At 38.4% G+C, this 18435-nt stretch overlaps 1 protein-coding gene across 1 annotated transcript; it reads left to right on the forward strand.

Moving 5' to 3' along the window:
• The first annotated feature begins 7426 nt into the window (after nt 1-7426).
• LOC135138052 (transcription elongation factor SPT5) lies at nt 7427-11680 on the forward strand. Its single transcript, XM_064067892.1, has 7 exons — nt 7427-7734; nt 7794-8102; nt 8498-9086; nt 9141-9621; nt 9676-9921; nt 10173-11096; nt 11152-11680. Exons 1-7 carry the CDS (start codon nt 7571-7573, stop codon nt 11628-11630), a joined length of 3192 nt encoding a protein of 1063 aa, XP_063923962.1. The 5' UTR covers nt 7427-7570; the 3' UTR covers nt 11631-11680.
• Nucleotides 11681-18435: the final 6755 nt, after the last annotated feature.

Raw genomic sequence — 18435 nt, forward strand, 5'->3', positions numbered from 1 at the left:
ACGGAAACGGGTGACCTAATTTATCCGTATTATGGGGGTATAGGGGTCAGGAAATGTCGACATGGACTCGATTACAATAATTGAATTTTTCTGTGTTACTCCTGTATTATAAAATTTTCGGAAAAACGTTTTAAAGTTATCGTAAGCATGGTAAATCTCGGAAATCAAAGCATACGATTTTTGCAGTCTGAATTAAATTGTGAAATGTTGTTATGCAATTTCGATTTTTTTCCAAAAAAGTAGATGTATACCAGTGTACTAAATAAATGAAATAAACAAATACGTTATCCTGAAAATATAGGACAGGCTAGGTAATTAAAAATTAAAGTAATCTTTAAAAAACAAGACAAACTCATTCAAATCAAATAATTTCTACATGACATTCTTTCGACGTGTAAACATAAATAAATATTTGAGCGTCAGATTGCTGTTACCTAGTGTTGAAGGACAAGGGTTGTTAGAGATGGATTATTTTAAGTTCAACATGGTGAGTCATCAAAATCTGACAACGGACTGTCAGTCAGTAGCGTAACATGCACACTTCAGAAGAGTGTGGTTTTTAAATTTATTTTTTTTAATCGCAAACAATAACAGGCGGAAAAATAAATTTAAGTGAACTGGTTAATACGCTAGCACGAATGTAGATGAATCTATTAGGCACTAATAGTACCACAAACATAAAATACGATTTTCGAAACAACCCCCACCGAAGTTTGTCCAGAGGTATACCGTTTTTATTGCGTTCGCGTTCTCAGTAGTAGCCACAAACAGATAATAAAATTAAATAGTAAAATAGATTTAGATAGTAAAATAAGGAAGACGGTTCTGTACGGTTGACGGTGGGTAAACAGATTTTATATAGGGGTGGGACAACTAAAGTGCCATTAAAGCAATAAACACGAAATATAGTTGGTCCAACAATAATAATCATTTAAAAGTACAAGAATATTAAGTAGTTTGCCAAGATGGACCGTAGTGAAATTTTCTAGGGCCCTTAAACTTCAAGTTGTAAAGAAATTATTCCGATTAATCTTGTTTATTGAGTTAAGTTGGGTTTTTGTAATTGTGTGATTTCACTAAAACACTAATAACGTTTGTTGTGGATTTCCATTTATAATTCTTATGATTTAAGAACATAAAGGAAAAAAATTGGTCTAAAGAGTTTAGACAGTACTTCCCTCGCTGTCGGAAACTTGACGACTGCATGCCTATTGTGTTTTTTTTTCTCATTACATTTTTGTAGTGGGAATTTAAAAAAAAATTGTGATGACGTCATCAACATTTTTGCAAGGACACGTATATCAGTTGGGATAGATGTAGTGTAATACTAAGAATAAAATTTTTGTATTCCCAAATTTTCGGGAAAATGAATTGGGTCGTTTTGAATATTGATTTCTTATAATCAATAAAATAACGAAACAATTTACTCAGATATACGGCGCCTTTTTTTGAACCACCTCTTAAGAAAATCTAAAAAATATGAATGGAATGATATATCACAAGTACAAACTCATCATATTTTTGCATTTTAGATAGGATTTATTCAGCAAAATTTAAGGGTGACGTCATCAATTTTTTTAGGAGGGATGAACAAATACATTTTGAACAAAAGTTTACCATGCTTATAATAACTTTAAAATATTCCCAAGATTTCAAAGCATTCGGTTTTGTAATTCCTGATTAAATCGATGAAATAAATTCACGCCTTCATGAATTTTTTTGAGTCACCCTGCATATGCAAATCCAAAAATATGAATGGAATGATAAATCACAAGTACAGACTCATCATATTTTGTACATTTTAGATACGATTTATTCGGCAAACTTTTGAGCTGACGTCATCAGTTTTTTGTAGAAGATAACCAAATATATTTTGACTAAAAATTTATTATGCTCTTTATAGCCTTAAAACATCTGCAAGATTTCAAAGCATTTGGTTTTGTAGTTCCTGATTAAATCAATAAAATAAATTTACGCATTCATTATTTTTTTTGAGTCACCCTGTATATGCAAATCGAAAAAATTTGAATGGAATGATAAATCACAAGAAGAGACTCACCATATTTTGTACATTTTAGATAGGATTTATGCAGCAAAATTTTGTGGTGACGTCATAAATTTTTTAGGGGGGACGACCAAATACATTTTGATCAAAAATTTACCATGCTTATGATAATTTTAAAATATCTTCAAGATTTCGAAGCATTCGGTTTTGTAGTTCCTGAGTAAATCAGTAAAATAAATTTACGCTTTCATTTATTTTCTTGAATCACCCTGTATATGTAAATCCAAAAAATATGAATGGAGTGATAGATCACAAGTACAGACTGATCATATTTTGTACATTTTAGATATGATTTATTCGGCAAATTTTCGAGCTGACGTCATCAAGTTTTTGGAGGGGATAAGCAAATATATTTTGACTAAACATTTATTATGCTCTTTATAACCTTAAAACATCTGCAAGATATCAGAGCATTCCGTTTTGTAGTTCCTGATTAAATCAATAAAATATATTTACGCATTCATTAATTTTTTTGAGTCACTCTGTATATGCAAATCCAAAAAATATGAATGGAATGATAAATGACAAGTACAGACTCATCATATTTTGTAGATTTTAGATATGATTTATTCGGCAAACTTTCGAGCTGACGTCATCAATTTTTTGGAGGGGATAAGCAAATATATTTTGACCAAACATTTATTATGCTCTTTATGACCTTAAAACATCTGCAAGATTTCAAAGCATTCGGTTTTGTAGTTTCTGAGTAAATCAGTAAAATAAATTTACGCATTCATTAATTTTTTTGAGTCACCCTGTATATGCAAATCCAAAAAATATGAATGGAGTGATAGATCACAAGTACAGACTCATCATATTTTGTACATTATAGATATGATTTATTCCACAAACTTTTGAGCTGACGTCATCAAGTTTTTGGAGGAGATAAGCAAAGGACTATGTTATTTTATACAATTGAAAACCCATTTACTATGTACAATTTTGAAGTGACGTCATCGCATTAGTGGTGGGGATGATTAGACAAATTTTGGTTAGCGTTTTACCATCTACATGATATTCTTAATGTAAGTACAAAATTTCACAACAATCGGTCGAGTACTTTCGGAGATTATCTGTCTAATAAAAATCCGGGACGGCAGACGGACGGACAGACGGACGGACAGACAGACAGACGGACAGACGGACAGACGGACAGACGGACAGACAGACGGAAATGGGAGACCTATTTCTTCGTCTTCTAGGGGTCATGAAAGATCGAGAAAACGTAAAAGTAGAGAGTCGACCGACGGACTCGATTACAATACTTCCTTTGCTTACGCTCGGGAAGTAAAAATTGATCGAAAGTTGTTTCGACAGAACTTCTCTCGCACCTAAAATATACAAAACTCACTTGATATACACATTGTAAAATTTTTAGGACTTAAGCGGCTTAAGTCAAACTGGCTATTGTATAATTTATTTCAGTTCACATATACCTAGTACAACTTTACAGCTCCATTATGGCAACAACGGACAGTAATAATCCTTGAGGTTCGGGTCCACAAAGCTTACAATAGCCAGTTTGACTTATAAGGGTGGTTTGGCTTAAGCCGCTTAAGTCATAAAAATTTTACAATGTGTATATCAAGTGAGTTTTGTATACTTATGACCTCCTTACCATCCTTCAATTTCTACTCGGAAATCATTTGTGTTTGCAATTATACTTAAGGCTGTACGGCACCGCGAGAAAATTTACTTTTACGTTTTCTCGATCTTTTATTAGCCCAACAGGACGAAGAAATAGGTCTCCCGTTTCCGTCCGTCTGTCCGTCTGTCTGCCGTTCCGGATTTTTATTAGACAGATAATCTCCGAAAGCACTGGGCGATTGTTATCAAATTTTGTATTTATATTAGGTATATCATGTAGATGGTAAAACGCTAACGAAAATTTGTCTAATCATCCCCACCACTAATGTGATGACATCACTTCAAAAATGTACATAGTAATTGGGTTTTAAATTGTATGAAATGACATAGTCTTACATATGTAGTTTATGATTCCGAATTGAGATTTTATTCGAAACGTCCAGATTTTTGGAAAAAAAATCAGAATTAGGAAACAACATTTTGAGATTTAATTGGGAATCTACAAAATCAAATGCTCTGAAATCTTGCAGACGGTTTACAGTTACGATAAGCATGATAAAATTTTGATCACAATATTTTACTTATCCCCTCCAAAAAATTTATGACGTCAGCTCAAAAGTTTGCCAAATAAATGTTATCTAAAATGTACAAAATATGATGAGTCTCTTCTTGTGATTTATCATTCCATTCATATTTTTTGGATTTGGATATACAGGGTGACCCAAAAAAATTAATGAATGCGTAAATGTATTTTATTGATTTAATCAGGAACTACAGAACCGAATGTTTTGAAATCTTGCAGATGTTTTAAGGTTATAAAGAGCATAATAAATTTTTAGACAAAATATATTTGGTTATCTTCTTCAAAAAACTGATGACGTCAGCTCAAAAGTTTGGCAAATAAATCCTATCTAGAATGGACAACATATGATGAGTCTGTACTTGTAATTTATCATTCCATTCATATTTTTGAATTTGCATATACCGGGTGACCCAAAAAAAATAATGAATGCGTAAATTTATTTTATTGGTTTACTCAGGAACTACAAAACCGAATGCTTTGAAATCTACTGCAAAAAAAAACACAATACGCATGCAGTCGTCACGTTTCCGACAGCGAGGGAAGTACTGTCTAAACTCTTTAGACCAATTTTTTTTTCTATTTTTATTCTTGAGAAGATTGTAGATATAATAATAAATAATATCATTAGATAGTGTTTGTAGCCGATGTGGGTACTCATCCCAGGTAGATACCTTATCTACCCGCCGACGACCCCTGCGGCATAAGGTACTACTTCCTTAGTCGGTCGGCAATTTATGGATCGGATTAACGACCTGCTGGTACTCAATTTAGGCCCACCGGTTGCGGCAGTGTCTAAAGAGAAAATCCTATTGTATGTTTGTGGTTACAACTTAGAGAGTTAGAGCATTAATGACTGAGTCAATTTATTTTATTCATTAAATTAGGAACATTTTCTATTTTCCCAGAAAATTTTAGGAATACAATACTGTTATTTTTACTATTAGACTGCACCAATGGAGGTTGATATACGTGTGTTTGCAAAAATGTCGATGACGTCATCACAAAATTGTGTAAAGAAAAAACTCATCTCGTAAATGCTGGATATGTTTCATTGTACTTCAGGGGCGAAGGAAGTTCTGTCGAAACAACTTTCGACCAATTTTTTTTGATTAGAGATGATTAAAAACTGAAAATAAGGAAAACTGCAAACGCAGTTATTGTAGTGGAAATCCACAATTAACCAAAAAAAAAATGAAAGTGACAAAATAGTTAATAAGGCAAACCCACAGCTGTAAATGTTTGCGACTGTAAAGTTTGTCTAGAATTATAAGAATTTTATGGACTCCCAAAGTTCATTCAATTTTACAGCCCTGTTGTCAGTTTTATTGTTTAGCTGAAGAGCGGGGCGAACTCAGGTACAGAAATGATCGGCTTTCCCCTGACAGGCTCTTTATCTGTACAATAGAATTGACGCCTGAGCTGTGAAACACATTAACGTTGGGAGTCCATAAAATTCTTATAATTCTGGACAAACTTTACCTGCTGCCGACTGTCATCCATTTCAGAGAGGATTGAGAAGATTGGGTATATTTCGATACATAAACAAATTATTGTATTTGGTTTAATGTACCAACAATGTTTAAGCGGATTACCCTGCAGTACGTATTGTACGACGAAAGATATTTGCAAATGACTCCAATTATGGGAATTGCAGCTGTACAATTTCCTATCACTTCGGAAAGTGCACCCAGCATAAAACTGTCAATCAACATTACTTGCCACCCTTACCTTTTCAGGACCGTATTTGTGTTAATACATGAACAGGTAGACTGTTAAACGGACCGCTTTCAAGGAATTTAATCTTAAAATTTAAGGACACAAAGTGTGGTTCTTAAAACTTTTTAAATATTTGCAAATACATGTTTCCAAAAAATCCCAATAAAAATTAACTCTAAGTACCATGATTCATATATGAACGCTCCGAAATTTGAAGACCGGCCCTGGCTGAAGTCGTACCTCCGTTGCGAAGTGTTTGTAATTGTTTTATTGCAGGTTGCGGTCCAAAGTACTAAAGACCCATCATAAAGTAATTGACGGCGTTTGCAATTATCTTTCGTAGTACTTTAGTAAGATACTGAGACAAATATTTGATTTATGACGCTACTACGCTGGGCTTGAGCCGGTAATTAGCTGCACAAAAAGAATTATAACATCCCATTAGTAAGTTTACTACAGAAAAGTTGAAAAAATATGAAAACCAGCTTTCGAAAAGCAAAACCTAATAAAAATAAGAAAAAATAAATTGGTCGGCCCATCAGAAACATCAATGAAATGGACATACTTATTGAGAAATAAATAAAAATACAAACATTTCTTCTAAATTCAGGGTAAAGTAAGTTTTTTTCTCTTCTGCAATACTCCAAATTCGGATAAATCATAATCCGCAGGTAACAATAGTTGAATTCTTGGCCAAAGAGTTCTTATCTGAACGTTATTATACAGGATTATTATAAATATTTCTCGTACATACCTCATAATAGGTGGGTTAAAAAAGTTTAGGTCTGTCTATTTGCTAGGTATATCCTAATTCCTAACGAATAGACTATACATTATACCTTCATGGGACAAAGTAATAAATCATATCATGAGTATAAAGGACCGTATTTTGTGCGTTAATAGAATTTACTTAGCAAAATTTTGAGGTTGCGTCATTAAATTCTTGATGGCGATGACATATTTTGGTTATCGTTTTACTATCTACACGATATTCATAAATTACACCTAAAATTTCGCAACTATCTACTACCATTATCTCAAAAAAACGCGAGTTATGGTTATAAAAATTTGGAAATTACGACATACCATGCAAAATAAAAACGTAATATATTTAAAAAGTTTATTATTTTACATCACTGTGTATAACGGACTCCTTGATACATCGATTAAAATTTGTCTGTTGACCCCGTCCAGAAAACTGCTGACATCATCTAAAACGATTATTATTAAACAAAAGTTTATCAAATAAGGTAAGGTATGTATATGGAATAAGATGTAACATAAATTTATATTCTTTAGAATTATTTACATAGAATGACAAAAAAATAAATAAAACGTTTTCTTTATTATTTATTTATTACGGATTTAACTGGTTGCATATTTATCAAAACGAAAATGCTTTGAGGGGGGAAAATAGTCCACTCCCCCTTTTCACCGCCAATGTCCGTCTTTAGTTCTGCGCATGCGCACGCAAACTGTCATCTGCCATTCTTGTCAACAAAACCATTTGCGCTTCATCAACCTTTAATCAGTTTAGTTCAGGTGTCGAAGTAGTTAGTTTATTCTTGCGATTCTCAGCAATCGAAAGTTGAACGTGGCTGTTCCAGTGAAGTGGTGCAATGTCTGACTCCGAAGCAAGCAACTTTTCCGACAATGAGAACGCTTCGGACGCCGGTTCCGTGCGATCTCGGAGTTCCAGAGGCAGCAGGTCCCGTTCCAGATCTCCATCGAGGTCTAGATCCAGATCTAGGTCCAAATCTGGAAGTCGGTCGGCACGCTCAGGGTAAGTTTAACGCAAACGTTAACTTTGGAATGCGATATTTATTGCTTTTGGTGATACAGGTCCGAGGCACGCGAGGCTTCTGAACCTGAAGAAGTAGAGGACGAGCAGGAACCAGAAGGTGACTCTTTGGAAGAGTACGATAGTGAAGAAGATGACGAAAGTGATTCTGGTCGTGCGAAGAAGAAAAAGAAGAAGGATAGATATGGGGGCTTTATTATCGATGAGGCCGAAGTCGATGATGAAGTGGAAGACGAGGATGAGTGGGAAGAAGGGGCGCAGGAGATCGGGATTGTGCCGAATGAAGTGGATGAATTTGGGCCAACTGCTAGAGAGATTGAGGGGAGAAGGCGTGGGACAAACCTTTGGGAGTAAGTAGTTTTTTTATTTATTTATTTTCTTCGATATATCACGGTTTTGCCACTTTTCTAAATTTATTCAATTAATTTTATGCAATTATGTCACCACTCGGGATGTTTTTAAACAAACTTAGGTCATGGAAATATATTATATTAAGTTAAGTTGTTTTTAATGTAAGGTTAGAAAATGTAACAAAAACTGTAACACATTTCTGGGAAGTACAATTCAAAGCACTGAAGTAAACAATTATTATTTCAGTATTTAACAAGCATAGTCATAATCAAATTTAAAATTGACAGTTGAATAAGTAACAATTAAGTTGTAACTTTAATAATCCGTATCAACATTTTTTATTATTCATTAATTTAACAATAACAATCATTGTAATAATTTATTGTTATTTTAGTGCCCAGAAGGAGCACGAGATCGAGGAGTATTTGAGAAAAAAATACGCCGACGACAGTGCTGCTGCTAAACACTTTGGTGATGGAGGCGAAGAAATGTCCGATGAAATTACCCAGCAAACTCTCCTCCCTGGTGTTAAAGATCCCAACTTATGGATGGTCAAGTGTCGAATCGGCGAAGAAAAAGCCACCGCTTTGCTACTTATGCGTAAATTTTTGGCATACCAAAATACGAACGAACCGCTCCAAATTAAGTCAGTTGTGGCACCTGAGGGAGTCAAAGGTTACATTTACATTGAGGCGTACAAACAACCCCACGTAAAAGCTGCGATCGAGAACGTAGGAAATTTAAGAATGGGAATTTGGAAACAACAGATGGTACCCATTAAAGAAATGACTGATGTACTGAGGGTAGTTAAGGAACAAACAGGACTTAAGTCAAAACAGTGGGTTCGTCTGAAACGTGGTCTTTACAAAGATGACATAGCCCAAGTGGACTACTTTGACATGGCCCAGAATCAAGTACACTTGAAACTTTTGCCGCGTATTGACTACACCAGGTTGAGAGGGGCGTTAAGAACAACGCAATCGGTAAATTTACATTTAATATATCTCGGACTGTGCTAAAATTCAATTTTTTTGTAGGAATCGGAAGCCGAAAAGCGGAAAAAGAAGCGCCGCCCTCCCAGCAAACCCTTTGATCCAGAGGCGATTCGTTCAATTGGTGGCGAAGTCACCTCAGATGGTGATTTTCTCATCTTTGAAGGCAATCGCTACTCCCGGAAGGGTTTTCTCTACAAGAACTTTACCCTCAGCGCTGTCATAATCGACGGTGTTAAGCCCACACTCGCCGAGTTGGAACGCTTTGAGGAACAACCTGAAGGCATCGATTTGGAATTGCCAACGGAAAAAGAAGATAAAGCTGTAACACACTCCTTCAGCGCCGGCGACAATGTGGAAGTGTGCGAAGGCGAATTGATTAATCTCCAGGGTAAAATTATCAGCATTGACGGAGCAATGATCACGATAATGCCGAAGCACGAAGATCTTAAGGATCCGCTAGTATTTCAAGCTTCTGAGCTGAAAAAGTACTTTAAAATGGGCGACCATGTTAAAGTTCTAGCTGGTGAGTAATAATTTTGAGGGTTTTGGTTGTTGCTAAGTGGATTTTTGTTGATAGGTCGTTACGAAGGCGACACAGGTTTGGTCGTGAGGGTCGAGAATAACCGAGTCGTGTTGATCTCGGACTTGACGATGCACGAGATGGAGATTTTACCAAAGGATTTGCAGCTGTGCACGGATATGGCGAGTGGGGTGGATTCCTTGGGGAAGTTCGAATGGGGCGATCTTGTGAACTTGGACGCCGAGACGGTGGGAGTCATTGTTCGATTGGAAAGGGAGAATTTCCATGTGTTGAACATGCACGGTGAGTAGCAAATTTTCCAACTAACTCTTATTCATAAAAGGAAAAAAGGGGAATTTGCGCTCCCACGGCGCAGGGGTGGGGGTGGGGGGGGGGGGGGGGGGTATTTATGCCGCTAGTTTTTACTTTATAGAAGTTATCGCAAAATCTAATTTCATATTTATTCAAAGAAGTGGAATTTGTAGGACTTAACCGAAATAAACTTTACATTACTTCTGATTTTGAACATCAATCCATTAGTGTAATTTTTGCAGGCAAAGTAGTAGAATGCCGCCCCGGTTCTCTCCAGAAACGCCGCCTCAATCGCTTCACCGCCGCTCTCGATTCCTACCGAAACAACCTCCGCCGCAAAGACATGGTCAAGGTGATCGACGGCCCTCACTCGGGTTTTTCCGGAGAAATCAAACACCTTTACAGAAACTTCGCATTTCTGCATTCCGTGGAGTTCCTCCAAAACGGCGGTATTTTCGTGTGCAAAACTAAACATTTGCAGTTGGCCGGAGGCAATAAGAGCGTCCCCGCCGCCGACATCTCAACAGGAATGGAGTACATGTCGCCGAGACGCAGTTCGCCCATGCACCCATCAAGCGGGGGCGGCATGGGCGGCTTCTCTAGCCCCAGACCCGGTGGGGGAGGAGGAGGAGGAGGCGGCGGCGGCAGAGGTAGAGTGTCGCGGGACAGGGACATCATCGGGACGACCATCAAAATCACCAAGGGTCCGTATAAAGGAAATATCGGTATTGTTAAGGATGCAACTCAGTCAACGGCACGTATTGAACTGCATACGTCGTGCCAGACGATCAGTGTGGATAGAAATCACATAGCAGATGTTGGTACCCCGAGTAGAGATGGAAGCATCTCTAGTTACGGCAGAACACCAGCGTACACAGGCAGTCAGACGCCATTGTATCGTGACACAGGGAATAAAACACCTATGTGTGATTCTGGTTCACGTACACCGCTGCATTATGGTGGATCCATGACACCAATCCATGATGGGTCAAGAACACCCAACGCTTCCTCTGAATGGGACCCGACGGTGTCGAACACATACCCATCTCCTGGGTACAATCCAGGAACGCCAGGTTATCAAATGAACGGACCTTTCACGCCGCAGACGCCAGGGACGGTGTACGATTCCACGTACAGTCCGTACCAAGCCAGCCCAGGTTATCAAAGTAAGTACTATTTACCCACGCAAGCTTTAAAGTGTGATTTACCGATTGATTACAGGCGCCATTTCTACTCCCAGCCCCGCGACAGGCTACGGCCAATCGCCTGCGAGCAACAACCCATACAACACACCGAGCTCAGGTTATAGCCCTAATATGCCCTACAACCCGCAAACTCCGGGCGCTGGGCTTGACGTTTTACCTATGACGGACTGGCACACTATCGATATAGAAGTGCGCATCAGGGACAGTCACGACGATCCAGGATTAGTCGGACAGACAGGCATAATCAGGAGTATTTCGGGAGCGATGTGCTCCATTTTCCTCCCGGAGGAGGATAGAGTCGTGAATATTATTTCTGATCACTTGGAGCCGGTGAGGCCACAAAGAGGCGATGCTTTCAAGGTTATCATCGGTGAAGAACGAGAAGCCACTGGTGAATTGCTATCGATCGATCTTCATGAAGGTGTGGTGAAGATGAAAAACGATATTAAGATGTTACCGTTGCAGAATTTGTGCAAGATGAGGAAAGATTTGTAGAAGGATTTGTGTGAACATAGCTTTAAAAATATATTTAGGGTTGTAAGTGATTTTGCCTCTTATTTATTAAAGAGAAAAAATGGTGACTCCAAAGGAAAGTTATTTCACATTCAGTAGTCCAATTGAAATTCATTGCTTTTTGCTTCCGTTCGCTGCCAATAGTTCTTCTTTTTGTAATAAGTGACGCTTCGTATCCAGCTGATCACTTCCTTGGAGTTCTTAAATATTTCTTAAAGGTTTCCCTATTGTCAAATCATCATAGCGAATCAATATGTCTTCCAAGTTATCCTTCTCAGTACTATTTTATCATAGTGATTTCAATTTGAAATCTTCGTGACATTGAGTTGCGTACAGACTCTATTACCTGATGACACATGTTGGTTAACTGTCTAAATGGTTGTTCTATCACACAAAATCTCTAACGTATAGCTGGCATACCATTCTTCAAGTATTCAGAGCCATGAAGAGCTTGTGAAGGTCCGGGAACAGATGTAGAGTGACAGATTCTCACAACTTGTGTTGGTCCACCGAACCGGAACAGCACGATTGGGAGATTTTGAGTTATCTTTACCCGTGTAGGGACGAGAAGATTATGTGCTCCTTTAGGCTCCATCTGAACTGACACGTCGAGGGCATCATACTTAAGCGACGCTTTATCTTGTGGGTATTGTGGTGTATGGATGATTAAAGAGAACACTGAATGACAATAAACAAAAACGTTAAGCTAGATTAAAAGAGAACATCATTGTATGTATCTATATAATCGAGCAGCGGGTTGTTGAGGGTTTCCTAAGTCGCGGTACATGATTTGAAGGAATCTTGGAAGATCGAGGGGGACTATGGAGTTAATCTAGCCGTTCGTATTGGATAGGGTTTCCGAATACAACCGATTAAATACCGCCATTGCGAGGGCAGAATATTGCGCACACGCATATTTAATTAAGCTAGTGATAACTGACGCTATCAGAGCCATCAGACAGCTGAGTGGAAGGTCGGGGAAACCTCAACAGAGTGGTATTTCGACCATGTAACAACGGTGGTTTGAGGAAGTTCTTGGGGCAGAAGCTGGGTATCGTAACCAAAGTGGAGCTTGATAGGCCAAGCAAACGGTTGAATCAGCTGAACTCAAATACTGAGTAGATCTAATGCCTTTTCCTATTTATAGGAGTTTTGGTTCGTGAGACCGGAAAAAGAACTCGTTTCCCAGGATTTGTCAGTTTTAGGTCAGACAGGTCATAAATAAAATGGTCGGACTTGACATTATTAAATGCCGGTGCTTCCCATGGACTATTCAAATTTTAATTGCAATCGAAGCGATACGATTGGTGGTCAATACATTCTATCCATACTTACCAAATCATTTCAACCGTCCACTTCTAGTTGTATAGTAAATTTGGATAAAGAATGTGTCTTGCGTGTGGAGGGTTGAAATGATTTGATCAATGTACAATAAATTATGTCCATATTTGGGTAAAGAATGTGTCTTACGTGTGGACTATTGAAATGATTTGATTAGTGGTGTAGTGTCCCGGTTCAAGTTAAATTTAGCGCCACAAAGAATGATATTTTTTCTGTAATGTAGATTTGCATTTTTCTTGATGAGCGCGACTGTGGCTTCAGATTTATTCCAGCATTAGTAGCGTGTTTCAGATTTATATGTTTCATTTATTTGTAAAATTTGACCGAAGGGCCAATTGTCAGTAGATTGGAGGGATACCATCGTTACCCCCATGTGTAAGTAAAGTTTAACATGATTTTTAAATGATAATTCGTCGATCTTACGTGTTGCGACGACGGCGTCTGGTCATTCTGCAATTCGACACATTGCGTCATTGAGTTTACACTAGCGTTGGCTGGGCAGCTGGCTGGTTTTCCCGGACCGCGTTCGAACTTGTTAAAAGCGATAAAATTGTTATTTAATTTCACGAAGTCGCTGCGAATTATACATTTTATTTTCTTGGGTGACGACAAAAAAAAAACAATATTATACCAGAAATGTTTAAATGCAACATTTTATAACGTTTAGATTGTGAAATGTCTCAGGGAATGGATGGTTCTTCTTGAATTATTATTTCAATTTAAATAGATTCACCTTTGGATTTCTAACATAGTTTTTGGCAGTATTCAAGATTTAAATTTTAAAGAAAGGGCAAAGAGGACTTTATGCTGATTTTGTGTTATGTTTTATATGTTTTATGATTTCAAATTTGGAACATTGGTTTTCGAAAGTACCTCTCAGAGCGATGTACAAAAAAACCAAATGATATTTTATGTTTTTGACCACATTTAACATGTGTTTTATATATTTATGTGTTGGGGAATTCGATTCATGATGTACTCTTGTTTCATCAATTTTGTTTAATTGAATTCGGTTGGCTACTTCGGCCAAGTCAAGACTGACAATTTTTTTTGTCGTACATATGACTGTTTATTCGCAATATCGGATGCCGCCAACACAAGATATGTGGAGGGTGGCCTACTGGTAAAGGAAACTTTACTGGGGGTAGCCAATGTCCTGTGTCACGCGGTGGATGTAGAAAGTTACGGGATAGTACTTGAAGCAGCTGCCTCAGGGGCCGGCGAACATAGCATGGAGACAGCGTGGCGTTTGTGGGGCCATCGCGGCTTGGTTGTACGTAGCTGTGGTGGTGCAAAGAAACAGCCATCATAATAATTTGAGCATTGCTTTCCATTTCCCTTAGACATGAATTTGCAAACTAGAGCATTGTATACTTTTAAGAACAGGCTGTAGCTGCAATTTGTAAATTTTGAACTTGAAAAGAACGAGATTTTTATAACTAGAAATAGTGAAAAAAAAACACAAGTAACAAAAAGGAAAGAACTTAATAAAATTATTCCCGCCATATTTTTGTGTTGTTAATTTCAAGGTCACTCGTCCACCTTTGCGGTTCACCACTTGCATCCAAACGCATTCCGCCATTCAAAACACAGCGTAGGGTCCCCATTTTGATGACGATCACAGTTCATGGCCACTTTTCGATTTTTCGCGGGTTTTCAAATTTTGTGCGCATGTCTCAATTTTGGTGGAATGTTTGGGTTATTACAGTGGACAGGAGATTGTAGACTGTAGATTTCAGGGGGGTCTATTTAAGGCTACGCACGTTTTCACACTAGGACCAAGTCTAATCTTTTGTGCGAAACCTTTCTAGTACGAACCTAAGAAATTTAGCTACACTAGACGCAAACATTTTGTGCGTTTATGGCTTTGACGTTTAAAGTACTTTACAACCGACCCTTCATAAAACTTAGCAAATGCAAACCATGGCACGTGTCAGGGACGGCCGAGACAGTACTGCCCTGTGCTTTTACCAGAAAACGTCTTTTCAGGTAGATTATTGTCAGTAAGAGGGTGTGACGGCCTATTGAATTGTATTGGAAGTTAAATTGGTGTGAAGCCATAAACGCACAAAATGTTTGCATCTAGTATACCTCGCAAGCAAAGGTAGATAAGTTCTTAGGAGTTGCCTCAATTACTTGAGAGTACGTTAGTATCGCCCTTCCCAAATATTCCACCCTTTTGCGAGATGCTTCAACAACAGATGCACACACTCGACACGTCCTAACCTCGGTTTTGCGCTTTTTTACGAAATGGTTTCGTACAGGGCCTGTAAAGAGATCTGTTATCAGTATCAGCTCATGTTTTCGTTAGCCCAGAATAGCTGGACCAATAAAGGGAGCCTTCGTATATTTTTTAGCAAGGTTATCCGCTATTTCGTTTCCTTCTAGTTATTTCCTCATATCATGGCATCCAACACAGAGTATGTTAAACTTGCAGTGAAACAATAAAACCAGTATAAACAATTTCCCTTAGGTTTTATTCTACGAAAAGGAAACGTACAAAAGGAAAAGGAAAGTTCTTACAGTACCGCGTGCGCCCCGCTTGATCTTACGTTATTAACACACGTCATCATTTTTTGGCAGGGACTGCGTGCGCATCATGAACTTATTACGACTTACCGCTAGATGTAGCTAGGTGTGTTGAAATGAAAGAAATGAACAATTATGAAAAAAATAAACAGAAAATTATGAAATATTCATTACTTCAACAGAGTAACCCTGCTTTTGCTCGCCAGTTGGTTAAGAAATTGTTTACAGTTCCAGTTCGACATTATATAAATCTCAGCGCTTTTGAGAGGTCTTTTTTAGCGCAGAGATTTACAGCAAAAATTTCTACTTGTAGAATTGTAGGGGTGTTACATAAAGGTAAGAAAATCCTGCATTTAGGACCATATATCCCTATCCCACTCCATTGCTCCAATTTTGATCCGTCTGTATACTAAACGAGTGCAAGTTCTGGTAGTTGCGTTAGAAACGGTTCGACCTCATGGTGGAGAATTATCGCCACTTCAATGGTCGACCCGAAATCAAACTCAACTCTCAACAGTATCTTAACGTGACCTACCATGTTGCGACGAAAACCCGGGGGCGGACGGTGACGGTTCGGAATTTCGCCGATATCTCGTGAGGGTGATGCGCTTCAGTGCCCGCCCGCCCCTGGACCGACTAGTGCCGCTGAGAACAAACAGGTCTCGCTGACTAAGGTCACCTTCACGCTACCGGGGGTGGCGCCTTAAGTTGGGACCGGCGGTGCTCGGGCGCCAGCTCCCTCTCTTCGCGGGGATTGCGGGTTCACGCTAAGCACTTTTTGTGAGCACCATTTTGTGATAATATTCAGGGCAATTTGTGCTAAGCTAAAGATCACATTTTCATGTTTGCCCCTAATTAATACTACCAAGTCAAATGCATAGCCTAGAACGTAGAAGCCGGCATCACTAAGTTTAACTATCAGGTCGTCAATAACAAGTGACCACAGCAGAAGTGACAAAACTCCGCCTTTCGGACATCCTTTTATTGCAGACATTGTTGCGTTAGAATGTTGAGCAGGTTTTTCGATGGATTCACAGGAGGTGTTATCAATCGAAATATTCTCAGAGCCACTTCTTTAGCCACATACGTCTTTTCAATGTGTTTGACTTAACAGTATAATGCGTTAACTATGGATTTACCTGGTTGCTAGGCAAACTGGTTTCCATATAGAGGGGCATCCTTGAGAATTCCTATGCTAATGTAGTTGTCAACAATTTTCTCCATAGTTTTTAGGAGAAATGAGGTAAGGTGGTATGATTTGGCCTCATCGAGAGGTCTTCCTCCCGTTTTGGAAATAAACGTCCCTCCAGCTCTTTAGTATATACCCGAGATAGTAGCTAGCCTTAAAAATTGTTTTCAGGCCGGATAGTAATAATTCATCTACTGTTCTTTGAAGGAGTGCTAGAAAAATGGCATCTATGCCTGACGATTTAAATGCTCTGAAGCTTTTAAACGCTTATTTGATGTTTTTAGTGATAAAAATATTACCTGCTAGACCTTTGCCCCCTTTAGTAGGGCGTGATGCAACGTTTTCTTAAGATTTTGATCTAGGGGAGTGAGTTTCCAACACAACCCTCAAGCTTTCTCCTAGATTTGTGGTGTAATTACCGTTCGGCTTTTTAATTAGGTCGATTCCATTTGAGTGATCTTTGGAAAGCACTTTCTGTAGCCGTATTGCTGGGGCTAGTTCCTCTTAAATTTTCTTAATTCTTTGTTGTATTTAGTAAAAGCTTTTTTGTTGCCTTCCTATGGACAAAATCTTTTGGTTCTATTGAACAGTTTCCTCACCTCTGATTTGAGACGACCCAGTTCCTTATTTCACCAAGGTGTATCTTTTAATGCCACCTTTTGTGGTAAAGGACAACTTTTTTCGTGTAATGAAATTGTTAAATTACGTAAGTGAGTTGAGGCACTTCATGTACCTATTCTGCACTTTTCGAGGTTCCGACCTTTATGTCGAATCGAATCTGATTATGATCGACATTGCGGCTTCCTCCACTACATGCCAATTTTCAACCAAGTATGTTATAAACGGACTCGCTAGAGTTAAATCTAATACCTCTTTTTAATTTTCAAATCTCCCCTCACCGCTACACACCCGGTAGTTTTCACCGTTGCAATGTAATAATGTAAGAGGACGGTGAACCCAGTCGATGAACCGATAAAAGTAACGCATAATTAAGAAATAAATAATAAGCAAAATTATAAGTATACTTGTCGGTTCATCGACAGGAAATGACGAAAATGCATTGTCAAATTAAGTAGGCAATAATTGTCAATGTAATGGAAAAATTAAAAGGTCGTGAGGAGTAAGGGTTGAACCTCCAGGGTGTAAGGAAATACATTTAAGTAGTACAAAGTAATAAGTTTTTTTATCCTCCCTGCGGTTTACCCCAGTGATAGTTAGAGAAAAGAAAAGATAAAACATTTCACGGGCTTTAACTTTTCGGTTTTGTCTGCAGATGATTCTGGCGTCTCAGACTCCTTGGAGGTTCCTCCTGTGGTTGCAGGCTGTCTAGTTTCCTTCACTTCCTGAACCTTTTTGGTTTTGCTACTCCTCGACCTTAGTTGAACTTTGCCAAACCTGTAGTTTACCAAATGGTCCACCCTTTCAGCTTTTTGCGGACTAAGGGTCAGCAGAAAGAATAAGCTCGAGTGTGGGCCTTCAAGATTTCATCTGAACACCCTGAATCGAAATTTAAGGATTTTCTCATTTGAGTGGTCCTAACTGCCGGATATGTATGCTACTAGGACTGTAGTGGGGCATTTCTCAGAGTTTTATATTACCCCTATGCTTTTTAGCCACTATACGGTGGCTTAGCCGGCACAGGTTACGGATAGGCACCCTGGTCTGTGATTCGGGCTTCGAAAAGAGGGCTTTACTTCAGTTGCATCATCTTGTTCACGATCGACTCCT

Source organism: Zophobas morio, unplaced genomic scaffold (assembly GCF_036711695.1).
Source record: "Zophobas morio isolate AGI-343-1 ecotype UQ-CSIRO unplaced genomic scaffold, CSIRO_AGI_Zmor_V1 ptg000030l, whole genome shotgun sequence".
In the NCBI taxonomy this organism is placed as follows: domain Eukaryota; kingdom Metazoa; phylum Arthropoda; class Insecta; order Coleoptera; family Tenebrionidae; genus Zophobas; species Zophobas morio.